General features: G+C 44.6%; 1 protein-coding gene across 5 annotated transcripts in view; it reads right to left on the bottom strand.

Annotated features, from left to right (window-relative positions):
- LOC100120008 (venom dipeptidyl peptidase 4) overlaps window positions 1-27,798 on the bottom strand; it is a 197,356-nt gene that overhangs the window by 24,188 nt on the left and 145,370 nt on the right. For all 5 annotated transcript variants that reach the window (XM_008203938.4, XM_008203940.4, XM_008203941.3 and 2 more), the window contains 5 exons: window positions 27,015-27,214; window positions 13,521-13,687; window positions 7,696-7,929; window positions 7,056-7,291; window positions 1,498-1,720 (listed from right to left, as the gene is read on the bottom strand). In XM_008203938.4, the coding sequence (XP_008202160.1) occupies window positions 1,498-1,720; window positions 7,056-7,291; window positions 7,696-7,929; window positions 13,521-13,687; window positions 27,015-27,214 (1,060 nt within the window). The remainder of the gene's footprint in view (window positions 1-1,497; window positions 1,721-7,055; window positions 7,292-7,695; window positions 7,930-13,520; window positions 13,688-27,014; window positions 27,215-27,798) is intronic.

The raw sequence follows: 27,798 nt of genomic DNA, 5'->3' as shown, positions 1-27,798 counted from the left end.
CGAGAGTACTTACAACGGAAACCCTATACTAGAATTCTCGCAATTAAAACAAACGTATTCGCCATTACTGAAATAAAAAAAGACAGTTTAGGGTACATCAAACAAAAACACGAGCAATAAGACTAATCGAATAAGATTAAGGTATATTTGCAAAATTTATCATACGTGTATAATTGTAGTAAAACCGACAAAGCAGGCAAATACTAGCAAATGGTCAGCCGGTATCTGGCTATAAAATACGTAAAACCTCCGCGCGCGTATATCACTCGAGCGGACAGCTTTTTAGTTTATCCCTTTTTAGAATTGTCCCCCTCGGTACGCGTATACGGCAACACCTGTTACCTATGACGGCTTAAGCCGCGGGAGTAGATGTGTAGCACGCTGCCTAAACTCCAGTTGTATATAAGCGCATCACCCCCAAAAACTTCGAGTTCCTATCGCTAACCGAAATTAGCGGAAAATCAGCTGGCCAATTTTATTTCGGCCCATCGTCTCCATCTATTTCCGTCAGTGTTCAAACTCTGTAAGTAGAGCACGGGAGACGAATATATAAGGGAGTTCGCGTGTGTATTGTATATAGATATAAATTTGCGGTACATCTAGCGCGCAGGTGTGCGCGTTGGCCCAAGGCAGCATCGCGCTGATGCTCGGTCCTATATTCTTTGTATAGCGTTGTTGCGTGTTTATAACGATCGAAGCACGTAGAAGCCCGAGGCTTTTTACGTGACTACTTTACTGTGCCGCGCGGCTTGCTACGCTTTCCGCGAATGCTTCGAAATACTGAACGTTCCCCCCCCCCCCCCGCCCCCCTGTGTACAGATATATCATACTCAGCCCCCGACCATCTCTCGTTCGTCTATACTGCTGCGTTCTACTTTTGAAAATGCTGATAGATGTTTGCCGAAAGCCAGGGATTGATTCGGTTTCAGATTTTATCCTATTATCCGCTGACTTCTGGTATATATGTGCCTACCTCGTCGAGCGACGTATCCCGTTTAACGTTTTTATTAATGCGATGTGAATGCTAAACTCGAGAGAGAGAGAGAGAGAGGACGTTCCATTATTCTAGCCTGATGTATACTTAAAAAGTGCAGGAGATCCCGTTAAAAGATATTTCTAAAGCCTTAAATACTTACACTTATCTCCCGAAGGCTATCTTTAAAATATTCAAATGAAGCCGAATGAATTTCCGCGAAAAGGTTATATTATACCCTCAGCAGCGCGGGAGTTTAATGGCGTTGAATTTCACTCTTATATATACTTATTATACGTATACGGAGTTGAAAGTGATGAAACAATGAATTTCATATATTCATTTAATACGTAAAACATTCGGGTGCGCAGGTGCCGCGCGGTGAATTACTGAAGACTACGAAGAATTCGAAATAAAGAGTAATTTCCGGCGATATCGCGGACGGGGGCGAAGAAAAAAGAAGCGCGCGGCTACGGAGAGACGGAGGAATTCCTCGGCAGGGGCTGGGCAGGCATTTCTCTTACCCTGTTATGGATGGTAATTTCCGGGATTCCTGGTCCGGCGCACGTGAGAACATAGTGCGAGTTATCCTTGGAGAATTCCGCTGAATTGTACAGGCAATAACTTCCATCGGACTCGCTCTTGATTTCGCAACTGAGACAATCGGAGCGGCGATTGCGATCGAGAATAGAAACTCGATACAAGTGCTTTTGCGCCGGATCCTGCTCGCTCGTAGCCAGATAGTACCTGCAAACAGACGAGAGACATATCAAAGGGCTTGTGTTGTACAGTTTCGTTCTCTCTCTCTCTCTCTCGCTCTGCCTTCAATTCCAAATATATAACAGCAAGAGAGGGGTGTGGCTTCTCGGGGCTCGGCTTTTGCAAAAATACACGCGGATGTATGTGGAGGACGATGCGCGAAGCTCGTAAAGTGCCTTGTATTCAAGCCGTGCGGTGCGCGGCTGATTATAATGCGCCTCGCGTGTCCGCATAAACGAACGAATCTCGCGCATACGCGCGTTACAAAGTAGCCGAACTCGTAAAATCGCATTTGATCTCGCAATGGATTATACTCGCGCGAATGTCCGCGGCGTTAATAATCCCGCCGTAAATTCCCGTTAGCGGATCTTCCCTTTTATAATTGAAATCCTGTTATGTCCCTCCGGCTGTGGATGTGTGCGTGTCGCGCGGGTGAAAACAAATAGAAAACGTATACTTAAAACGCAATAATTAAGCGCGCTGCGGAGAGGACGTGAAGCATTATTAACGGAATCAGCGCCCGTATTTTGAGAGTGAATGAAAAATCCGTTTAATGGAAATGACGATTCTCTTTAATTTACATTTTTTTTTAATTTCGCCGTCGAATGGGCTGTAAATTAATTTTCCCCCGAAAATCGCGATTTTTTTCAGTTCGTTTGCAAACTCTCGACGACCATTGATCTTTTATATTCCGTATAAAAAAAGCGCCTTTGTGCCGTGCAGGCCAACAATTTTGTATTATTGTCGCGTTGACTCGGAAACGCAGTTTTTTGTTCGGCACCACTGTTGTCCTTTCGCGCGAACAAAGAGAGCTTTTCGCATTAGCGACAATAACTGCGTTACGCGCACGAATTTGGCGAATGACCGATGTGGCGATTTATTATTCCTCGGGTTTATAATACACCCGCTCACTAATAACCGACACTGCTTCCTGTACTCTTTATACGCCGTCTGAATCTGCTGAATTTATTATACGCTATTATGCGATTGAATTATCAGTGATTACCCGAGCGGGTACGCGAATGAATTTTCAAAAAAATGCGACAGCGGAAGTTAATTTAGCAATTTATCGTGAAGTGTTTGATTCCTTTTGGGGCGCGAACGAAGTTTGTTAGAGCAGTTGGCAACGGTACTTCGGGACAGTTCATCATCGCAGCAGTCGTCTAGCAGCTACTGTGTGTAACTTGAGTCTTCTGTATAGTTACCGCCCGTTCCGACTTGCTGTAACTTACTTCGCGCTTAATTATTGTTCTGCGTTTGTTGGCAGCTAGCTTGATTCGCATTTGACAAAAGAATCCATTACGTGATTTGGCTCGACGGGAAGAGCAAAGTTTTCTTTCTCTCCTAATACAGACAGAGAATAGCTCTCAAAGAGCCCCGGATCTAGATTTTATTTCTAATTTCGCAACGAGAGCAATTAGTTAATGATCGGCTTACAGGTGTGTATAAATAACAGAGCCGCCGCGTAACTCAAACACGGGAAAAATCGATGGATATAGCGGCGCGGAACGGTCTCAATTAAATGATTAAAGGCTTAAAAGTTTGTCGCGAAAGTAATTTCCGATGCGTTAATCACAAACGAATGTCCCGTTGAAGCGAGAACAATGCCCACCGGTTTATCTCTGGGCCGCCGATAAAGGCGAGAGAAGAAAAATCTGACGCTGCAGCTCTCTCCCTCTCTCTCGTGCGCGCGCGCGAGCCTTATCTCACTGTACATCTGTCCAGGGCGCAAACGAGACACCTCTTTCATTTTCCCGGCTCTGTGTCTAGTCGGCGTCTTCTTTATTTCCAGCTGCGCAAGCTACCGGCTTTGCCGGCGCGAAACAATTTGCGCAAGTTGAGAGAGACAGAGATAGAGGGAGAGAGCTATAGTAATGCGACAGGTAGAAGGAAATGACGTGGCGAGAAGGTGCTCGATTCTCCCTGCGCAACTCCTCTCGTTTTCTCGCGCGGCTCAAAGCCTCTCGAGTGCGTTAGTGTGTATGTACGTGTGTGTGTGTGTGTGTGTGTGTGCGAGTGCGTGGGTGCGGGTGCCGAGGCGCCCCAGACTGAAACAAGAGAGAGAGAAAAATAGTCGCCGCTGCGGTAGCGCGGCGGATAGAAAATCGAGGTATAAAGACGCGCTTGCGGAAGCTAAAGCTTTCTTGAGCGGCAATTCCGTAATTCAATAGCACGCGGAGAGATAATGGCTTTTGAGTTTTGAGACGCTAAGGGCTTCTGGCTCGAACAACTTGTACATACACGCGCACAACCAAGTCCGAGCCTGTGTGTGTGCAACAATGCCATTATAACACACACACACACACACACACACACACACACACACACACGAAGAGAGTAGTCGGAAAGTTGCTCGCGCAAGACCGATGGCTCACTCCACTCCTGCTGCTCGTTCGGACGGGATTAATTTGCAGAAGCCTGTTAATTCGCTAGCAGCAGCAGTGGCAGTAGTACAGTGGCGGAGAAGTGAGCCGATACCAGCGGACAATCGGTCAATCGATCTCCGCGAATGCGGATCTCTCTCTCTCTCTCTCCCCCTCTTTCCAGTGTTCCTCCATATATAAGCCAGAGCTGACTGGGCTATCCCGGCCGACACGTTGCCGCAGTTAGCCTGTCCTGTTCTCCCTCTATCTCTAGCGGTCTAGCGCCAACCCCTCCGAGCGTGTTTATTTTCCTCGCTATAATATATACTCTATAGCGTCGAATGGTTTGTAATAATCCGACGCGTCGTACTCTAACTCATGCATAGCTCTCCGAGGCCGGAAAATAAGAAGGGCGGCGCAATTTTATCCCCCGTAAATGCGCAACAGCGTAAAAATGAAGATTCATAGCTTTTTACTGCGCCTAACACTTTTACGATTTAAATAAGGCATGATACCGCCCCGCCGCCTCTGCTAAAAACAGCTGATGTTAAAGTGCCTGCGCCACGAGGCGCTATAAGAAAAAGGCGCGTATCTCGCGCGCACTTGGCGCGCACAGAAAAAAGAACGGAGCGAGCGAGAGTGAGATAGAAGAAGCGCGTAAGAAAATGACACGCCCGGGATAAAAAGGGCTCAGTCATCCCATAAATATTTTATGCGGATTTATCGTACACGCTCGCGAGGAGCCGTCGCCGCGAAATCATTATTCGGAAATCGTGGCTTCGCGATTGATGCCCCAAAGTACAGTCTTCGATCGCGGGGATCGAGTATCGTATTTTTATCGATTGATTTTTTGCGATATTCCTCGCGCACTTTGAAGCAGGAATTCTAAAGAGCAGCTCGCGGATTATTCTTGAGCTTTGCCTCGTCAGCGACTCGAGACGAATTTCCTTCTCGAAAAAATAGAAGGAGAAGACGGATAAGAGAAAGAGAGAGAGAGAGAGAGAGAGAGAGAGAGAGAGAGAGAGAGAGAGAGAGAGAGAGAGAGAGATGATAAAGTTGGAATTCAAACGCAGACCGACTGACAAATTGGCTTGGCGCAGCAGACAGCCGCGGAAGAAGAGTAACCGGTGGTAGAGATAGAAAGAGCTCGTGCGCGTTTTCAAAACTTTCCTCGTGGATTCGGCTATTGGCTCCCTCGGGCTATCCTCGTTGACGACGTGTGCCGCAAAACTTTCCGGGCGCTTCTCCCTCTCTCCCTTTCCAATTCTGTCTTTTCCTAATTCCCCTTATATTGTCGGATTTTTTCGCCTAATACACTCCGTGCTCAGTTCTCATCACCCGGTTCCAGAGCAGGGAGGTTCTTTCCTCGCCGAGCCCTCTGGGCCCTGAGAGTTATATGCGCGAAACTTTTTGAAAGGGGCGCAATCTCGCTCGAGTTCTATCGAGTCAACGCGACGATGATCATTTCGCCGAGTGAAAACAAGCGCCCGTGCTCTCTGCGCATCTCTCTTAAAGCTTCGTATAATGTGTATACCCCTGCGTAATCGTACCCCGATTTCCAATTCACACGGATCCCTGAAGAGATTAAGGCTATAGATATGAGGCAGGGTGCTGGAAAGAAAAATCACACTTCTATTAGTAAGGTGACGCCCCGAGTCAGTTATATGACGGCATGCCAACTTTCAGTCGGAGCTCGAACACTTATTATATATGGAAGAGGGGGAATGGTTTGTGATGTGCGCGAGCTTTTCATTAAACCTACTTTGCTATTGGAGCGACTCTTCAAACAAGTCATCGCGTATAACACGACTCGATTAATATAAAGAGCATCTCATAAACGCTATCAACGTGCAAGAACGGAAAGCCAGCAGTCGAGCTGATTGCATCAATTTGAAATACTCATTACCGCGGATAATGGCGAATTCAACTCGATCAATAAGACCGTGCATTCTAAAGGTACTACCTATCTCTCTGCCTTGACGCAATTCCTGATACCATCAATCTCCTTGCCATTTACTCAATTCACTCTCTGATCTTTTGCACGTGTACATACTTATCCATACGGAAGTTTGTAATTGGCACCCAACATACGCTTATTTATCGCTATCAAAGCTTTGCCTGAAAGTTTCGAACAGTCTTCAAAGTTTCGCTCACTAATTAAATGCGCAGCTGAACGACTTTAGTTCTTAGTAGGTTGATCGAGTCTTTTTTTTTAAATTTAAGCTCCCGTGCACAAGGAGTCGTAAAAATAGAAAGAAAAGGTAGCGACCGATTAAAGCTTAAAATTCAGCCTTCGACTGAACCAATTTTAAGGTCCAGTCACGTTCCTTTATGCCAACGTCGGCGTTGGCGCGGTAGTCGAAGCTTCCAAGCGCGTATTTTGTGCAAGATACGGCTGTGCTCGTACGCTACTCCAGCATCATCTATATAGACGTTCTTTATCTCGTCGACAAAAGTTCGCTGATTTCGGCTTTAAAATCAAAACGCTTATAAGCCGATTTTTCGTATAATTAATTTACTACGAACCGCATTTCGTACGGTGGAAACGTCAAAAATCCACGAAACGAAGATATAAAAAAAATTAAAGAAATAACCGTTTTACATTGATTTTCTTTTTTAAAAAATGCGCTTTAGCAGTTGTCATGCGGAAAGCGATGTTTGTGTGTGGGTGTGGGTGTCAGTGTGTCCAAAGACTGTTTTATATTGGCGAGATATGCCTAAAATGCCAGCCATATTGACCATATATATATATACCTATAATTAACCAGCTGAAACTCATTACCGAGTAAACGTTCTGCACGAGAAAGACGACTATAACGTCAATACAAAAGTTGGCCCGTTAAAACTAAAATTATCTGTGAATATTGATGAATATGGCAAATGACTTTTAGTCGAGCTTCAGAACTGAATTTTAAACAGCTTAAAGTTATAACTGAAGTAAGACCATCAGGTTCACTTACACGTAATGATTGTCCTCGTCCCAAGCCACTATTTCAGTAACGACAAAAAGGCCAGAAGTCAGTGCGGTCACTATTGGATGTTTCGTCGTAGCTTCCGTCACCAAAACCGCATGCCTCCAATCGCCGCGATTGCCTTGCTTCTGCGGTAAGATTAAGACAAATGCTGTGCCGTCTTTGCTGTACAAGGGAGGCACGAACTGTTCGACCCAGCCATTTCTTTCCTTGTAAGCAAGTGCCTACAAGTGATAAAAAGATTATGTCAGATTTTCTGATTTATGATAAAAATAATTTATGTTTCTTCAAACATGTACTAAAAAAATATTTTGCTTCTTTTACAAAATCTTGACGATTGTATAATTTTAGAAAGCAAGTTTTATTAATTACAGATTTTGGCTATTTGATGCTATCATTCATGTACTCAAGAGACAAACAAGTAAATAGACGATATTTGTAGATGTACGTTTCAAACGTACGTATATTTTTTGGTGCAAGTTTCTGAAAATTTGAACATAAATAAAACAGTTTGTTAAAGAAAAATAAAAAAAAAATTGCTTCGTTTCACCAATGCGTTATTATTTGCGTCAATATTTCGGAAGTATCTAAAAACTTGTCAAACGTAAAAAATTGATGTTTCACATACCGTTGAGCAGTTTCGATCGATAACGTTGCACATGTGAAAGTAGGCTTGATTTTGTACTCTATTCATCCATATAGCGGACACAAGGCCATCCGTGGGGAAGGAAACGGACGCTAAAATTCGTTCGGTGTAGGATAATTTCAGCGGAGCTTCGATTTCAATCAAGCTCACGTTCCCTTTGACTACCTGCTCCAAATCGACGTAAAATAGTTTCACTGTTGGATTTTGCGTGCCACTCTGGAAAAAAAGAGAAAAACAAAGTTTTAACTTGAGGCACTTGTAACACCGATGAAATACATTTTACATAGAGTAGATGTGAAATAATGAATCTTGGAAATCGAATTTAATTCACCGTTATATAAAAAATGCATTCATTTTCCGCTAATGCCTCGTCAAATCTGCACATGGGTATATACATCAATTCAACGAACAAATAAAGTTACACGCGAGTGCGCATACGCTTATCCGCGCGTATGAACGTATAATCGATTTCATCCAGATAGTTTAGCTTTGCTCGGCGAAAAATGAGCAAGTATAAGCGTGGGCGCGCGCATTAAACGCATTAAAGCCGCCATTCGTTAACTGCGCGTCGCGAAAGCTCACTTTTTCCGCTTATTGCGTGGCGCAGAGAGTGTCGACGAGCGTAATCGCAGCAGATGCGCGCGAAATAACAATAGCTTAATTAAGAAAAGCCTGACGAAGCAGAAAGTGGCCGTAGCTGCAGCGTTGAAGGGATGCGTCAGATTATTGCGCGATTGCGGCCGTCGAGAGAGTTAGAGCGAGATGCACACACACACACACACCCGGAGCTTCAAGCATCAGAGTCGAACTCGTGTCAATGATGGAGTGAGAGTGGGAGGGGTAGGTGGAGGGTAGAAAGCTTGAGTTGCACCGAAAGCGTTTGCCGGCGCATCCGAGCAATAGCCGTGCGAGTGTATAGAAGCGCCGTAAAATCTGACGTTCTGTATCATAGGCTTCTCTCTCCCACACCCACACTCTCGGCAGCGGCTGCATCACCGCCGACTCTTTTGCCAGCGGCCCGGGTACGATGCGAATCAAAGCGAGCTGATAACGAGTTCCTTGACTTTGCCCCAAAGCCTGCAGCGGCGCATAATTCTCGCATACATGTGAAAGCGAGATGTCGCGTATATAGCGTGGTTAATTAACAAATATACGAGCTAGGTGTGCGCCGCATCGTTGCGAACAAGCGTTTTGTGTAATATATTATATAACGTGCGAGCTTACTATCCGTTTCGTTGTTAATTCACTGCTGGTGCGACGCTTTTCAACGCGCAGGTACATCGGAGAGGGACGCGAGAGCGAGAGACCATTATTTTCGGACAGATTTCGATGAAAGCGAGCCAGATGGCTGCACATCGATCTCCCTGCTGCTCGAACTACCTCTTTTCGCTTTGATCGACGTGGCTTTGCCGTTGGAGCTGCGGTTTGCTCTACTTTTTTTCGGATAATTTTAGATTTTTTATGCGCACGCTGCGTTCTAATTATTCCCCGCCGCGAGTCCCTCGCTCGTTATGAACGGGCGGAATAATATCGCGCGCGCGATGAATATTCCGCGATGAAGGTTGCTGCAAAGTTTGGCCAACTCACCAGGCAGAGCCGTAGAACGAAACGAGACAACGGTAATTCGATTGTCTACAACATCAAACCCCCGTGTGAATTCAGTATCTATCTGCATAGATAGGACAGGCGCATCCGTGATGCTGTGCATAGTCTGTACGCGAGGCTCGAGTCCTGTATTCATATACTTTCTCCCTCGCTTCCACCCTTTCGCCTCGCGCGCAAGAGTTGACGTCGTTACTGCGCTATCGCTATAAGTGAATAATAGGGAACAGACATAATTTTTAAAACCTTTCTTAAAATAAAGTTAAGGATAAATCTTACACAAAAGTACAAGGTTCACGATTTTTACTGCAATATTTGTTAAGTAATATTGTTTGAAAATTCGGTTTCCTAATGATACGTTTAAACGATTGAGAGCTCACGTGATCAATATGGCGGCGCAAAGGATGAAAATATATATGGATGTATAAACGCATGTAAATTTTAATACATAAAATAACCCTATTGTTTTCTCCAAAATCATAATAGAGATGAGAGATTATGCTTCAAAATCAAAATAGATTCATAATGACTGAATTTATCTACTCAAATGCCCGTATGTTAGGTTAGGTCTTTATCCTTTGAGCCGCCATATTGGAGAGCTGCCGTTTTAAAAACTACTCAAACATAAGAATTTTTAATTACTCATATTAGGACCTAGAGGTATTAGATCAGCAAAAAATTGATGCATAACGTATTCTTATGCTATTTTCTACTGTATATAAGTATTTATATGTATATAGCAGAACCATGTCTGTTCCCTATTATCGCAGTTTGTAAACTGCTTGCAGCTAATATGAATTGGAATTTGTTTGCTTTTTGCGCTGCACGCTATGCACTGGTGCGAAAGTCGCCTCAAACTTTTTGCTTTGCTGTCTGTAGAACTTGAATTGAAATTCCGAAATTTCAAATATTTAGTATCTTATCTTCTTTATTTATACTGCATCTAACAATGAGTCGAATTTGGCGGTAAATATACAGTTTTGGAAGTTCTAGTTCGCTTTCGATCGCGCGAGTGTTATGTTATACCTAATATTGAATATAATCATCATGCAGTAGTTCATCACTCATCGCGTTCATCACTGCTCATTATAACACCGAATTCACGCGCAAGCCGCACAGTCATTCAGAGTTTTAACTTCATTAGACATCGCATTATACAAGTATTCAATGCACACGTGATCACAGGATAAATTGACCGTAAACCTTCGAGCTTCTCGTTACGCCGAGCGCCGAGGTAAATGAAATTAAGGGCTTACTCCTCGAGCGCGCGGGCGGAAAAACACTATAATACGGAGTCACAGCTGAGAGAGATAAATTCTGGACGAATTGGAAGGATAATTTTATCGATGGTTATCCGATCGACGGGCGCGCGGCTGTCCATACATCGAGAGCAATATGACGGGAGTAATCCCCGGGGAGCGAGGAAACGAGCGCCGCGCAAAGATGTAGCCAGCGGAAGATTTAAAAGAGCATTTACGAGGAGTCCAAGGAACCACCTGTCTGGTCGGGGGGCGCCCGTCGCCTCGTCCATATACCTACTCTCTCCTCGGCGGGGCGAAAAGTGCGGGAGAGCGAGAGAGACAAGTGCGGGGAAGGTGCCGGCGGCGCTGTGTAGCGGGCCCCAGGAGGGGCACCTATCTTTCGGCGCTTCGGGAATACCCTCTTCAAATCAATTTAAAGCCGAGAGCGTGAAATTCTTCTTCCTCTTACGTGCGTGTGTATATCCACTCTCCGGCTCCCATCCGCTCCGGCAGAATCGGGTCCGATTTACTCGCGAGCGCGGCGTTACTTCTCATATTTTTATTTTGCATGATACGACTGAAGAGAGACACTCTTACTCGTACTTTGTTCTCGAGTTAATTATCCCGTTTCGCGTCGTCGTCAAAGTCGTATACTCGCGATGTACTTCAATAAAGAACAGTGATCATCAGTGATCATCAGTACGCGATCGTTTATTCTTCCCAGCACCTAATTCATCGGGACATTGATTCCCAGAGCTCTCGCATTACCATTCCTACACGACGTCCCTATTATACCGGAGGCCGAGAGGGATGAGAAAGGGTCGGGGGCATCTTTACGACACCCGCTCTCCCTCTCTTCTCTCGCAAAGGGCTCCGTATACACGTATACGTAAAAGACACTCTGAAAACTTTATTGTCATCGATCCGCGGGGGGCATTCAATTTATACCCAGCCGAGCATACGCACATAAGTATTTTGTCGGCGACGACTGCGCGCGGGCGCGTATTATACGATCCAGCAGTTTCCTTTTCCGCAATTGGCGCACGGATCCTCTCCGCGTGCACGCGCGGGAATTGTGCGCCGGCCTAGATATATATAAATTGAATTTACAGCTCGCAGAGCTTTTTGGGGATGAGGCACGCAAGTGAGAAACAGTATATAGCCAGTCGAGTAGAGGGAAAGAGAGAGAGAGAGAGAGAGAGAGAGAGAGAGAGAGAGAGAGAGAGAGAGAGAGAGAGAGAGAGAGAGAGTTGTCGTCGCTAGCGCGCGAATAAAGGTATCGGCTATTGTAAGGCTTCCAGGGATTGAAATCCGTTCGATTGGGATTGCCGGCAGGGCCTGTATGTGAGTGCACGCATCCAATTTGCCTATGTACTGGGGAATAATGCCGGCGAGCCATTGTGCGCGGAAAAGTTTTATTCGATATGCTATAACGACGCGACGACTTCTTCTTTTTGCCCGCGCCGTCGTCGTCGCGAATTACTGGATTATGCGCGAGCGCTCTCGACTTACGACTTTGTGTATCTCCATCGTCGGCACCTTCGCCTCCTTTATTATGGAAATTGCGCGCTCGCGCCCGCTGCGGTGCATAAGCGCATTGTGCGCCGCGCTGTACGTATACGCAGGGTGCGGCCGTTATCTCTGCAGCCGTTGCTGCTCTGCTATACTACTCCTCCTCGTGCCTTGGCCCGACGCATCTCGCTTTCACGCGCGCGGGGCAAAACCGCAACCTCGCTGCACGCGCGCACTGCCCAACAGCCGTGCACATAGACACAGCGCGCACGCACACAAAGTATACCGCCGCCCCGACCCGACGACAGCGCTGTCCGCCTACACGTGTTGTCCAAATCGTTATGGCGTTCGCGGCCCCCGCGAAATGCTGTTGCACTGTATGCCGCGCGGATAATGGACAGCGCGCCGTAAACTCGGCTTACGTTTACCGACGCCGTTACTGATTCAGTTACTTGCCAGATTCTAACTATTTCGCCGGCGCGCAAAAGAGCTCATCTTTGTCCCGCGGAGCTGCTGGGATATTATAGCCGCGCATCATCATTATTATTACTGCCACGTGTGCGTTGCCGTCATTGCGCGCTCGCTGCGTTCGTTCGGTGCTATGCGCTTTTTGTCGCGCACTGCCGCCGCTGCTCTCTCTCTCTCTCTCTCTCTCTCTCACTCTCTCTCTCTCTCTCTCACTCTCTCTCTCTCTCTCTCTCTCTCTCTCTCTTGCCGTTATTATTATTATCGCAATTACTGGCGCGCACCGCGTCGCACGCCCGCGCTTGTTCTGTAGAGCAAAGCCGCGCAGTGTTATGTGTTTTGTGATATCCAACGCTGTTACGCGGGCGATTTCGCCGGTAACCCTAGAAGCCCTTCCATTACGCTTTGCGATTATCGCTTACTACGTCAACGGGCTATCGGATGAGGACTGCTACGGGCTTCGAAAGATTTCGCCTTGCGCGCAGTCATACCTCGGCCAAAAACGAACGACTCGCGCTCGTGTATAACGGGTTTAAAATTTACGAGAGCTTTCGAAATGAGCTCGATGCTCTGGCTTCTATATTATTATTATGAAATTCGCGTTTTTAACAATCGATCAATCGAAAAACGTTGATATAAAACTTTGTAGCATTCAGCAAAAATCAAAATATTCCGATTGTTCACTTTTATTAAAATTTGCGGCTTTTAGGGTGAACCAAATTCTAAATGCTCTCTCTCTCTCTCTATATATATATATGGCGAGAACGCGGTAATATCGCGTGTGAGGCGGTGATTACAAATTATCCTTGGTGTATATATACCCGTATAGTACCTGCATAATTAATCATGAGACTGTCAGGACCTTAGAATCAGGCGAATGGCGCGTTAAATTGCGTATTTACGTGCGGATAATAAGGCGTGAAACACGTGTGATGAAAATATTTTTAGAAATAATGAGAGACACGTATGAAACATTGATTTACTCACCTTTGGATAATGAATCGGTATTGCCGAGGGATATTGAAAGGTCAATCCGGGAAAGCCGTAGTAAGGGATGTTCATTATTGGAGTATGTGTGTCGTCGAAGTGGCCGAAAGCCAATTTGGTGCCGCTCGGAGAGAACCACATCGCCTTGTTAGAGCTGAATACTTCCTCTGGAAAAGGCGAATGAAAATGGAAGAGTATAAGTAACAAGCAATCTCGGATAGCGGATATATTTTTCTATTAACTAATTCTATGAGCTTGAAAACTAATTGGGTATGGATAAAAATATTTTATTCCAGTTAATTGGGGGGTTCGTGCATCATCGTAAAGAGGAACAATTTAAAGTTAATAGTCCCTTGTCGCGCATCCCCTCGGCAGCATCGTTCGCTGATCTTCCTTCGAAAAGCGAATAATGATATTCCAAAAGTATATACATGTATATTTTATTTACTAATCCAGTTATGGCATCACTCGCAGTGCAATAAAATTTCTCTTTTTTACGCGCGTTATTCGTTGCCCGAGGGGAACGACGAATAAATATATTCAGAAACCTCCCTAATACTTGCTTAAGCTTCTTTTCGCCCCGGCATGGTTAGTGCGGAAATTTGATATGCACGGTAATAAGGGCCGATTCAAAGCATTATATTAGAATTTCAAATGCGGGGAATTCAAACGGAATATTTGTCGATGCGTACACGTAAAATTTTGCAAGGTCATATTCCACTCTGTCGTCGGCTAAGTCCTTCATATAGGAACGGGTATACAATAATAATATTCATGCAGGATCGATTTGACTCGTCCTTCTATTATCCTTCGGGAGCTTGCAGAAGTGTCTACTCTCGACGTATCCTACACTTACAAACCGAGGGTATGAGCAAAGAATCGTAGAAAAAACTCTACAAGATACACGAGGGGAATTTTTCAAAAACATCCGCGAGATCTTGTTGATACCGCAGGCGCGCAGCAAGTTCGCCACGAGAGCAAACGGCGGGAAAAACGCAGCTGCAGCATCTTGTAATACCCGCTATTTACAGCAACAACTCCAAAGTGGAGAAAAAAGAAAGAGCAAGCCGCTTAGAGTCTATCTCTTTCGCTCGCGGATGCACTCCGCAGCAGCAGATGTCGTACACACACACGCACAAAACCCCCTTGACACGCGAGTGTGTGCTCATGCATGTGTGTGTGCGCGCGCAACTCGCGAGGCCAGAATTTTCACGGAAGTTCGAGTGGTAGTAGTATATGTACACTTTAGTTAACAGCGCGCTCTGAGCACACAGGGTCGACTCGGCTGGTACACGGGCCTGGACCAAGTAAGCCATTGCGAGAGTTGCAAAGGAGGTTAGCGTCGTGTTTTGCGAACGCCTTCAACTTTAACAGTATAGATGTGTCGCACGGGGTGGCGTAATTTCTGTTAACGCGCGCGTGTCTCCGGACAAATTTCAAGGGAAAATATTATCTAGACATGCCTGATTTATCTCAAGGAGATCAGAGAAGTCAACTTGGATCAGTGCATTGAAAACTTTTCTGACGATGTTGTCTACTTCTTTATTCGCATTGATACGACCTTCTCTCTGTTCGTGGAAGGACGGCTCTTTGAGCATTAATGGTATTTTTAATAAAGTTTACGATGTATCAGCGAGGAATAATTGCTCTTTTATCTAATAGAGATATGTGGCCGTCCATTGTTTACTGGCATCGAACTAATAAAATGTCCAATAACATACTTTGATGCCGGGGCTTAATGAAAAATTCTTAACATTTTCTGATCGCTGAACCAAAATTTAATCACGAAAGTATTTTTCATCCGTTATAGTCTCAGCTCGGTTAAATTATAACTAAACGAAACTTATAGTTTACCCAAAAATAAACGAAATTTTGTAACAATCATTGATACATCGAAACTGTGTGCAATAATCGGTATTTAGTAAAATCGTTATCTTGTCCATCAGTACGTTTAATTTGTATTATCGTTGCAATATCAATCAATGTTTCATTCATAATAGCATCATCCGTCCATCCATCTTTCTTAATTAAACAGCGAATCATAATTTACAGTAACGAATCTGTCACAATATAATTTTTAATCGATGTGGCAGAATGAGTATAAATCGTTTCATCCGCAAACAGTATCATATTAATCCCATATTAATTCAGCAGTATAAATATATTCTAGTAGGTTATTTTATTGTCGCGATCATTATTAAACTGATAATCTTCGGTTTTATATATCATATTAGATCCTATAGGAGTACTTTAAATTTAGGAATGTCATAGATACAGTTCAACCTTTGAAGACGAATGTAGAGTGCAAAATAATGATAATAATAATGTATCATTACTGTTATTGATAATATCAACGTATTTTAATTGTGCTTCCATTCCTTCGAAGCCGTACATTTGGTGAAAGGCTTCCAAAGCTTAATATATTTCGTGAAATCCACAATAACTCAACATTTTTCAACTATCGAAACTTGATCCTTCACTGAACACACGTTGGAGTTTTGGACTGCGCTACCGTCGGAAAATTTTTGCACGTATGCGGGCGACAGTCGATCCGACGCAGCAGCTGCCCGCAGCATTTTTCAGTGTTCGCACTGCAACTACTACCTAACGTAAACTGACGCCTTCCCATACTCGGATCATACTACTGAAGGGAACTACTCGAGTTTATGTGCATCCAAAGTCGTGCTTACATCATTGAATTAATTTCTTTTTCCAACATTTTAGATTAAAAACGAACGAATGCAAATGTGAAGCGAGCTTTATCGCTCTCCACAAAGTCTCAAATTATTTTGTTCTCGACTAATCAACTGAACAGTACCGATGCTGCAGCAAAGGAAGGGTGCAGAGCGAATAAAAGGAAGAAGCATGTCCCTGATAGCATAACAGTCGAGTCCCCTTTAAGAGCAATTCGGTGAACAAATTTCTCCTTTCTTTGGCAATGATCCGCTCGCTAGGCTCTCAAGCTTTTTTCCCCCCATACCACGCGTTCGCCCCGACATTCGCTCACGTGTGCAGAGCAAAGCTCCTTGCACGTATTCCGCTCCCATCTCAGCCACACACACACACACACGCGCAGCTATATAATACAAGAGTATAGTCGCATGTCAGAGAGCGACTCTCTCGCGGAGGCTGCGGCTCTGTGCACACGCGAAAGCGTGTCCTGCAACGAAGCCGGCAGAGCGAAAGGCTCCTTTTGGCTTTACTACTTGTTCAACGCGCGCACACACACGTATAGCGTGTCTTCAGTTTCCAGTATTTCAGCAGTGCGGGATGTCTCGTGTTCCGCATGCGTGCATGTGCCCGCATACGTACGCACACACATAGGAGTCAGCGACGACGTCAACGACGATCCTCGTGCATGCATTACAATATTGTGCATGTGTGCGTGTGCACGTGAGAGTGCAAACACAATGCAGTCGCGGCGTTGCTCAACTCAGTCCGCGTTGTGTAATATATATTTATTTTTGTCCCGGCGGCTGAAACTGCGCACGAGCGAGCGGACGAAATTCCTGTACAGCAGCAGAGCGCGGGGGAAAAAGCACTAAGCTTGCCGTGGCCGCTCATCAATGCTAAAAAACGAATTTCGGATTCTTTTCCACTCTTCTTCCTCCTGTCCTACCGTCGCCCCTTCGCCTCTCGACCTTTTTCCCCTTCGCGTTTCCTCGCTTCCTGCAGTCCGTCTTCCGCACTCTCTCTTTCTCTCGGACTGGAGGAACCGCTCCAAGGCATCTCTGCTCTCTATCTCCCTGGTCTTCTCTTTTCCGCAGGACGCTTTCTCATCATCCCGTTGTTCTCCTTTTTTTGAAGCTCTTCGTTCGGCTGTCCTCGTCTTTTTGGCCGGTTGACAAGCTAAAAAGCGAGCAACGTGTATTTCATCGCACGCTCGGCGCTCCCGCTATTTTTCGATCGACTTTCCTCTCTATTTTGCGCACTTGCTCCCTTCCTCTGTGTCGCGCGCGCGAGCGCGTGTATACCTCGCGGAATTACATCAAACCACGTCGCGTTACATAACGCCACGCCACAACGCACACAGTCGCTGCCGTTGCCGGAAAGTTTTTAGCCAGAAGTTGCGGCGCCTCTCGGTTCAATACGTTTTTGTTTTTCCACCGCTTCTGGCGATACTTTTTTTTCCCTCCTTTTTTTGGTGAACCCCTTTTTATTGCCCGGCGCTGCGCTGTACACCGTCGCGCAAATTCGCAAACTAATTTGGAAATTAATTTTCCCGCAGAGTTGACGCAATTTTTAATGCGTGCTCCGCCGCCGAGTTTATATACGCGTTAATTATGCTTCGAGTTAATTTATGAAATTACTTTTAAAATCGAATTTTATTTCACTTTAATAAAAAGCGCACGACGTTAGGCCCTTGTTTATAATGCACTAGATGACCAATTCATTAACAAAATGCGCGATACCTCGAGCGTATAGAGTGAGGCAGATTTTTGCTTCGTTCAAAATTCAGCGCATGCTTTTAACGAAAATTATTAGCTACACACTCCATCAATCACCGAAGCCTAAATCATGTTACTACAGGATCAGGAGAACAAAACCGACACACGCATAACATATACCATTGTCCGCTCGATGAATGCGCGAGTTTATAGAGCATTAGCTATAAGATCGAGCTGCATTGTGTTCGGTAAATAGATGACGTTTACATGACAATTATATTGTTTACCGAGAGCGTGTAACGTAAACTAAACTCGGAAAGTTGGCGATGCTAGCTTAATAGCAGGAGTTAGATAGATAGATAAAGAGAGAGAGAGAGAGAGAGAATGTGTAAGAGGTAGGGGGTCAACCAGCCATTGTATCTAGTTTTAACTTGATTATTATTAGCGCTCGGTGACGAGAACTACTAAATTAACCATACCGTGTATTGTGATGACTGTATATAGAGCCATCCAAACGAAGTTGTACTCGCTTGCAGTTGCTCGCGAGTTTGCACACCGCCCCGGCGCATTATTCCCTGCGGCAATTCCATCGTCGCTGATACCGCGCGTGAAACGAAAAAACTGGCTTCGATTTAGGAACTGCGTCACTACTGTTTATATTATCTATTTGCATAATTATCAGGTAAAATCGGTACTTACGGTTCAGTTTGGTCGTCGCTTGTTCAACTATATTGCAGAGGGCAAACTAAATACACCGTTCATTTCGATAATCGACGAGTAGAGAGAGAGTATTTCGGTAAATATTAGCAGGACCGGTGCGAGCAGTGTTTGCCGGCCAGTGCAATTTAATACATACACGAGAGTCGCAGTAATAACCCATCGATTGATAAGAGTTCGAATCGTCACTCGAAATACAGGGGAAAAATCAAAGCGAAACTCTTGGCGAGGGATCGCCGGGTGTTATCGTAAACGACGGACACGCAGCCGGGGGGCCGAGAGCAAGAGAGAGAGAGAGAGAGAGAGAGAGAGGGTCGGTCGCTCGTGATAAAGATTACATTCTCGAGAGTCGATTAGAATTCAGAAGTGTCGTCCACAGCGACGGCCTGGGCTCTCTCTCTCTCACTCTCTCTCGTCTTCCGAAGAAGAAGTACATTATCGGATCGAGGCGGGACGATACGGTAATGCCAGTCGATGGTCTGTCGATACCTGCTCCGGTGTTTTATCTCACTCTCCGGCTCTCGCATAACAGACAGCGGGAGCTGAGGAAATCGCAGAAACGCGTGCCAAGAACTTTTCAACAGCTTGTATTTCGTTCGCGTCAGTTTGAGGACGAGAGAAGCCGCCGAGTTTTACGCCGACGCTGCAGCTTATCGCGCGGGGGACTCGCAAGCCGCGTCTCCCTCTCTTTCGCTATACCTATGTAGATTCCTCCTGCAGGACTACTCTGCTCCAGAAATAAAGGCTGATTTACATGTGTCGGAGCAGTAGCGTCGCGTCAGCAAGCTGATTTTCTCCGCCGCTGCTGCTGCAGCTCTAGCCTTCCCCCCTGCCTCATCTCTCTCTTTCTTCTCGGTGTGCTGCATATAGGCGGGTATGCGTCCGTGTGTGCAGCGAGTTTCGACCGCCACGGGAGTGCTTCTGTTCGCCGCCTGAGGCCAATATTCCAGCTCTCTCTCTCTCTCTCTCTCTCTCTCTCTCTCTCTCTCTCTCTCTCTCTCTCTCTCTCTCTTTCTTTCACATACGCTTGTAACAATGTGTACAGGTAGAAAACTCCGCGCGGGTGTATATGGGACCGAGAGAGAGAGAGAGAGAGAGAGAGAGAGAGAGAGCTGTGTGTATCGGATTTCCTCAAACCCTCGACTCCACGCCTCCTCGATGTTGTCTGTAGGTTCCATTTCAATTTTCACGTTCGTGCGCCGCGCATCCGTCGGGCGCAACAGAGAGAAAGCTATACACACGGCGCACTACATATAGCCTGCATTTTTCGACACCCGGATTTGTTTTCTGTGATCCGGCTTCGTGTATGGGCTTCGCCGCCATCGTGAGCTCTCGTCTGCATATAGATCGAGGGGGGATCGGAGGAGAACGACTCGATCTCGCGCTATTCTCTGAATTGTAGCATATAGAGAGCAGCGACGAGATACAGAAATAATTTCTTCTGACGAACGATTCCAAGAATACCTGCGACAGGAAGATAGAAGAGAAGAAGTCGTCGCGGGTCGGAAGCGAGAAAAGGAGTTATCAGAAGGAGAAAACGTTCTCGAAGAAGCGGAAGCTCGAAGTTCGCCGAAGGACACCGGATCTGAATGGCGATATGAAAAAGTTTCTTACAGAGCCCGAAGTCTACTGAGTCATTCCACTGGCAAGTTAAGTGAAAACACACCCTTTTTTACTCGCATCCTGCACCGGCGCGCTCGTCTTCGAACTTTGAGCCACACTTATATCTCTACGGGAAAACATCGCATCCCAAGTCGAAATAAGCTCGTGTAGGCACCGGCGTTCCGCGCCGACGGCATAACTTCCACTTCCATTACGAATAAATCCAGCTGTGACGACACCAACTATAACGCGGCGGATTTGAAATTTCCCGAACACTCTGCGACGCGAGCCGACCTAAAAGCGTGTGATGGACTTTAAGCTCGGATAAGGAGTTCTCGGAGCGAGTAAAAGGGACGAGAGATTAAAAAATCCCCCAGTCGATGTCCTCCTGTTTTCGCAGCAGGGACCGGGTCGTCGAGAAGAGGATTTATTTTCTTCGCGTCTACGCTCGCTTTTCATTCATATTCCCCGGCAACTTGAGGCTCGCGCCTCGCGCGTGAGGGAGAGAAGCGCGCGGCCTTGCATAAGGAGAACATAGAATTCCAAATCAGATTCATGTCCGGAATACCGATATTCTTTGCGCTCTCTTTCGCCACCGCCTCCCGCTCCTCCTGCTGGTTGTCAAATAAAGAGATAGAGAGCGCCGGAATGCGCAGTGGGCGGGGGAGTAGAAGATATCTCATCGGCGTCGGCCCATTGAGAAGTATTCGCATCGCTGCCGCGCGACGCCATGATCGGATTTCAATACACACAGACGACTCCCGGTGGGTGTGTACACTTTGAAAGGTGCCCTTACCGCGAAAAACAGTCGACTTGCGTAGTGCTTCACTTTCTGCGTGCGGCTCTCACGGACTATACTATATACTGCTCGTGGCGAATCGCGCAATTTCTTACGGCGCATTGCGCTGGCTCACGACTGACTGCACCGTATGATTGATATTGTTACGTTTCAATCGCGCGCTATAGGCTAGAATTCGTTCTTTTCTGTCTCCGAGATATTTCTCTCTGTGCGCTGCTTTTCAGTGGTTACAAGTATTTTTGCGTGCGGAATAACTGGACGTTGAGCTTGGAGACAGGATTTACGCGTGGAATGGGTGTTATTCCAGAGTTCACCGTCAGTTGGGAAATACTGATGGGGATTTTTTAAAGTTTAAACGACACACAGCGTTCATTTAATTATTATTCACGTAAACAATCAACTGAAATTTCAAGCATGTGTATTACGCATAACTGAACTCATAATCATAGATTTAAAGTTTTCAATATTGAAACAACGAAATTTTCGAGGTTAACCAAAAAAATACGTACAAGCAAAATTAATTGCAGTGAAATGCAAGTAATGCATACTCGACGTACCAACAATTAGCAGCAATAATTAGCAGGTCACTATTAATCCTCCTCTCTTAAAAAAATGATGGCCTTTGTTGTGAAGCATTTAATACGTGATTCTGATTGGTTGGTTGCCTAGGCAACGTGATCAGAACCGCGCTTTAAATTCATAACCCTCAAAACAGTCGTAACTCATAAACCTGGTAGAAATGTTTGAGGTGTTTAAAATGAAATGTGGAAACCTTGATAACAGACAAAATATATGTAATATAACTAGCAAGAAATTTTAGTAAAAATTAATCATTACCAAGAGTGTGTAGTATTACAACATGTGTATTGAAAAGTGGCACCCTAACCCTATTTGAAGTATTAATAAAGTGTGTGAATATTATTTAGTTTTTTTTTTTTTTTTTTTTTAAATGTCAGTGAGAAGTTCAATTAAAACAATAAAGAGTTTGAAGATATACTGTGTCTCTGTGTCCAGAGTCGCCCTCGGTGAGGTTTGAGAGGTGAATTTAAAGAAAAGTTCAGTATCCGAGTCAGTAAGTTTAAGTCTATCATTATACAATGCTCTTTGAATTGTAAAAAGGTTACTAGACGTGTTACCTAGAAATATGTAACCTAGATGATTCTGATTTAACTGTTTTCGTTCATATTTTCACATCCAGGATCATGCGCATTTTTTAATTCAGCAGGTCAAATTTTAATTATAGCCAGTTACGCAGAAACTACTATCGCTAGCACATTGTATTTCTGGTTTCTAGCATATTTTTACATAGAGAAAGTGATAAATGTTTTGGCTTTTTTGTCAAAGGTATTAGAATTTTGACTTTTAATAGTTGTGAGAGATTTTGAGACCGATACCTGTTTTTCCATTTTTGCATTTATTCTCATTCAAAAACTAACAGGTCTTGAGAGCTCATATATAGATTTCTTTTGTGATTGTGAAAAGATATTTAAAGTTGAATCGACCTTAACTGCAAAGTCTAAATTCTAATTAATGCCTTGACAAAAAAGCTAAAATACTTACCACTTTCTTCATGTAAAAATACACTGGAAACCAGAAATACAATGTGCTAGAGATGGTAGTGTCTGTGTAACTGTCTACAAGCAAAATTTGATACGCTAGATTAAAAAATTCAAATGGATCTCGATGTGAAAATATGAATGAAAACAGTTAAATCATAATCATGTAGTTTACATGTTTTCTAGGTAGCATAGTAAGTACAAACCCACTGACTCTTATACTGAACTTTTCTTCAAATTCACTATTCAAACCAATGATGACGACATTGAGCATTATTAATATATTTATTAAAAAATAGTTTTGAGGGATTTAGTAACATGTTACACGCTTATAAAATATTAGCAGACGTTAGTGTGCCGCCCAACACTTATGGTAGATTTTCTACCAGTGTTATTAGACAGAGATAGAATCAAGAGCGCGCGAAGCGCGCCTTCATTCCTAGTAATAGTCAAATTTCTCATGTATACAATTTAAAAAGCTTCGAGCGTGTACAATAATATAATATTACGTATACTTGAACTTTCAGTAAAGTTCGCTAAAAGTTCCCCCGAACTTCGGAACATTCATTATATTCAAAGTTCCGCACAGTATCATTGCAAAGGTTTCGGAAACTTGCAAAAAATTAGCAAAACATTTGCAAAACTTTTTCCTCTTACGCGCGGAAAGCAGCGGAGCTGAAAAAAAGTAGTGTGCCCGCGCTACACTCTTTGAGGATTATGGCAGCGGAGACATTTCTTTTGAGAATCAGGCTTTGTTCGTACATTACTGGGGCACCATTAGTGAGACCGTATTTGCGAAAGTATTTTTTCAAATACCCGTGCCGTGCTATTGAGGTCACGGCTCATGCCCATTAGAACTGATGATTTTACTTCTGTCCGAGTAGGTTTATGGTTGTGTTTATCAAAAAAAAGTTTCAAAAGTTCAATGAAAAATAATGAATTACGTATAAACATTAGTACTTTTAATGAACACAATTGTTGCATAAATAGAAATATTATTCTTATAATTAGATTATTCGCGCTAGATATAACTGATGTATCGCTAAATGTTGATCAGGCGCAATCGAGAGAAGATCATCTTCAGTAGTAATATCAGTATACTGTCTGGCGGGTACGTCAAGCCAAATGCTGGCCTTACAAGGATAGTTAGTTTCCAAATTCGTCTGATAGTTTGGCTGAAACTGCCACAAGCAGCTGTTTAACCGAAAAACTTAAGATGATTTATATAGTTCCGTTGCTATGGGGATATATTGATATGAAATCAGAGAATACATCAATGTACACATAGAGAACATTGCAGTACGAGTTCACGAAGTGTATGAAAAACAATCTTTCGAGGCGATAAACGATAATCACCAATGCGTAGGAGTGTCGCTACTATTGTTTACAATCTGATTTTGGATATTTATTAAAGGCATAAAGATGTATAGGCTTTTTACAATTTCAGCGTACGAAACTAAATCCATGTATAACTTTCAGGGTGTGCAACATGCAAATAGAGAGTGAAAAACCTCTTCGCACCAACAGCCATCGACTTTGCTTAGTTCATCGATCCTGCTACACGCCCTCAACGCAATAATTAGCCCGAGCACACACGGAGAAGTGACAAGTTATACGCGGCAACTCGTTTGCACTCTTGTAAAGCTGACCTGTCGGAAAATGGATGAGTTTTGTTGCTGGAGCGTTCAGTCCACACACGAGTGCGCACATGCATGTAAATTAATGTATGCGCAGTCGTATACACGTGTTTGCCAGCGAGTATACTGCATCGACATAGTCCTATACGGACGGGTGGGCCGCCACTGCACGCCTGGAGAGCAAATTCGGCTCGCGCGCTCGGCAATAAGGACGTACATCCTGGCTGTCGAGTGATCCGACTGAAAATGTCCTAATGACCGAGGCGCACCTCGTCCACTCTCATCGGCCAGTAAAGTCACGTAACTAATACCGGATCACGAGGAGTCGAAGCTCTCGCTGCAGTCGGTCTTTAAAGAGGGGGCTCTTTATTCCGCGCGCTAATTTCGCCGCGTCGCTCAGCCGTGCGCTCGACAGCTGTATTTTCGCTCTAGGCGATATACTGCACACGAGCGCGCGGCGACAATGAGGCAAACGGCAGACAGTAGCGAACGAGAGCGAGTGCGCAGATATAGCGCGTAGAACCTCATGCGTAGTAAAACTTCGATTGATAAGGGAATTTCGAAAGTATTTCGTGTTGACAACAAATCAATCGAGCGAATGCTGCAAAGTAAGAGCTAAATCGAGTGCGCGGTTTCGAGCATAAATCTCTTTTATTATTCTTTCGCCATTATTTTATTTCGATCGTTGTTTCCCATTTTTCGCCGGATGCGTTTGGCCACCGTTGAATTTTCCCCTGGCACCCAATGCGACACAGCTATGATATGGAACTTTCCTGTCGCTCTATTTTTATTTGTTCGTTTTCGCAAATATCATCATAGATTTTTCAAGTCGAAATTTCGCTGAATATGTATGACTCGCCTACACATACCGCAAGGATCGGATATCGGACGCGCATATTGTTTTGTATATATTCTATATTTTAAACGCGTGTTAGGAATGCGGCCGTATATGCTTGGAGTTTTTATCGCATATGCACGTTCATGTATTGAACAGCAGTTATTGAAAGGTGAAATGTAAAGTAATCATAGTTTTTCCACTGATCGGCGGCGACGTTCGCAGGGTTCGGCGGAGGACTGGCCGCGGTGTGGGGCAGTACAGTTACATCGAGCAGTCGTAACGAATAGATCTCAAATATAAGCAACATTGATTACACTTGAGTTGAAGAGGCATATTAGTTCTTTTAACCTTCACACAATCACACGGAAGTGAAATAATACAGCATCTCGATTTGAAAGCACATGTGTTTAATTGTTTTTTTTCACACATGTACTTTACACCTTGAGTTCTTTAGGTTTCAAAAAGTAGATTCTTCAAATTTAAATTCCTCGATTCCTTATTTGCACATCAGTTGAGTATCGAGATAGCGCAATTTCGTTCACCCGAACGAACATTGGTCAATCCGCAGGGAAATCTCATTAATTCTATAATTATAGGATCACCTCTAATGTGCCCGCAAACTTTCAGTGTGAAATACACGGGCAATGGGAATCCAATTACATCCACGCGCATGTGGGCATATAATATAGATTGACTTGCTTCAGTCCTGAGTATATCCTGTACCCGAATAATTATACTAGCACAGCTCAAAGCCGACAAGCCCCGTGACAGGTAAAAGAGTAAATGCAGTAGGCCGTACGCGCGACGACTCGACGCTGTACTCGAGTGCGCAGAAGTGGATGTGAAATATTCAAAATTAAATTCTTAATAATTCCGAGCGGGCGTTCGCAACTGTAAATTTATCAAACACTCTGGTACAAGTCCGCCGCGTCGGCTAAATTGATTTCTGCTTCGCGCGCGAATTCGAATTAATTAAAGTTCAAATTTCGAACGCGATAACGCAAGAAGTTGCGCGCAGCCAGAAGTTCCCGGTATACACAACGCTGCGAATGCGAAACTGAACCTTTATTAACGCTACTGCCTTTTCAAGCGCTATACACGCTATACGTATATACGCGCACGCGCTCGCGATGCAAAGAACTTGTTGTACGCGTTGGCGCTTCGGGTTGTAAGTATGGGCGACTATAATAATAACCGCTTAATTAATGTATGCGGCTTTGCGCAAAAAGTTCTGGCAAATTAACAAAGCGAGAGTAGAATTTTCACCGAGTTACGACGCGCATACGCCTCTCGCTCTCATTCCGTGTATAATATTTCATTCGACAAAAAGGCAATGCGTAATTGCGGAGAAAATAAAAGCAGCCAAGTGGCGCGTGCACACAGAGCTGGCTTTGTGAGCGCGCTGTACACGCGCTGTTTCTCGCAAAGAGGAGAAACAAAACCGTATCCTCTAATCAAACAGAATTGATGAACGTCGCCCCCGCAAAAAGGTCAAAAAAGGCGTAAAGCAGAAAAGAAATGATGAGAAGGCGGCATAGCTCTCTTTTCTCTCCCTCCCTCTCTCCGGCAGCGTGCAACGAATGCCGCGGTGTGCAAGCATGCAAGTTGTCCTCTCCCCAGAGAGCCGGGGTGTATATAGAGGGAAAGAGATAAAGACAGGAGAACGCGAATCGCGTAAACTCTGCTCACGTATGGCAGTGGGACTGCAGCTCGGCTGCTCTGCATCCCGAGTGGCAGAGAGAGAGAGAGAGAGAGAGAGAGGGGGGGGGGCGAAAGAACCGACGTGAAAATACGTAAGCCTGTTTACGCGTCCAATACGGCTCTGCAGCCTCGGGTCTCTCGGTCTTCTTCCTCTTTTTCGGTCTCTCTGGCCCCCCGTTGCTTATACGTGTATGGCGCGATAACCTCGTGATTTCTCCCACAGCGTATAAAGGAAACAGTATATGGAGGGACTCACCCTCGTAAACCCAGTCGGGCACGCCGTTGTAGATGGTGCCGAACGCGCCGGTGACGGTGATTTGATAGTCATCGGGCACCTCCGCCTGAGGTCGATAGTAGATGTTACTCTGGAAGACGTAGACCAAGGCGTTGCCTTGTGGAGCCCAGACCGCTAGCTGTAGCCCCGAGGACTCGTTCCCGCTCAGCAAAGTTTCTTGCCTGGAAGGATTATACTTGGTTAATACAGCGTACAGTTTCGATTTGCGCTTTCAAGCTCGACTGCTATATTAAACCCCTGCATTGAACGGATCGGTTAATATCATTTGATGGAATAAGTAGTTAACATGATGCAGGTATTTTAACCATCCCTTTTCGCAAGATCTGCACGTGCATTGACCTAAATGAAGATCGCTCTAATCAAGTTGATATGGAATGTAATGTTAGGTTTCATTTAGGTATACCCTGCAAGTTGACGATTATTCCACGAGGTTTTTTCATTGCAAACAAAGCATTGTGCGATGGTTAACCGCAACCGGATTCCCAAATAATATTTCCTCATTCGTTCGTTCCTAGCCAACATAGAACGTTTATTCTAGAATAATTTTAATCCACGCCAGCAGCATTCAACTAGGTCACACCCCCATCCATCGTTGAAATTGACGCGCCGCTCTCAAAATTTCGCATTTCATTGAATACGTACAATAGAAGTATGCAGAAATAGAACACTCCAGCGAATTTTGACGGATAGACTCTCCGTAATCTGCGTACGCGAGAATTATTATTGAAAAAAAATGAATATTAAA

This window comes from Nasonia vitripennis, chromosome 2, assembly GCF_009193385.2.
Source record: "Nasonia vitripennis strain AsymCx chromosome 2, Nvit_psr_1.1, whole genome shotgun sequence".
Lineage (NCBI taxonomy): Eukaryota > Metazoa > Arthropoda > Insecta > Hymenoptera > Pteromalidae > Nasonia > Nasonia vitripennis.
The sequence above is the reverse complement of the archived record's forward strand: the minus strand, read 5'-3'. Positions and strand labels throughout refer to the sequence as shown.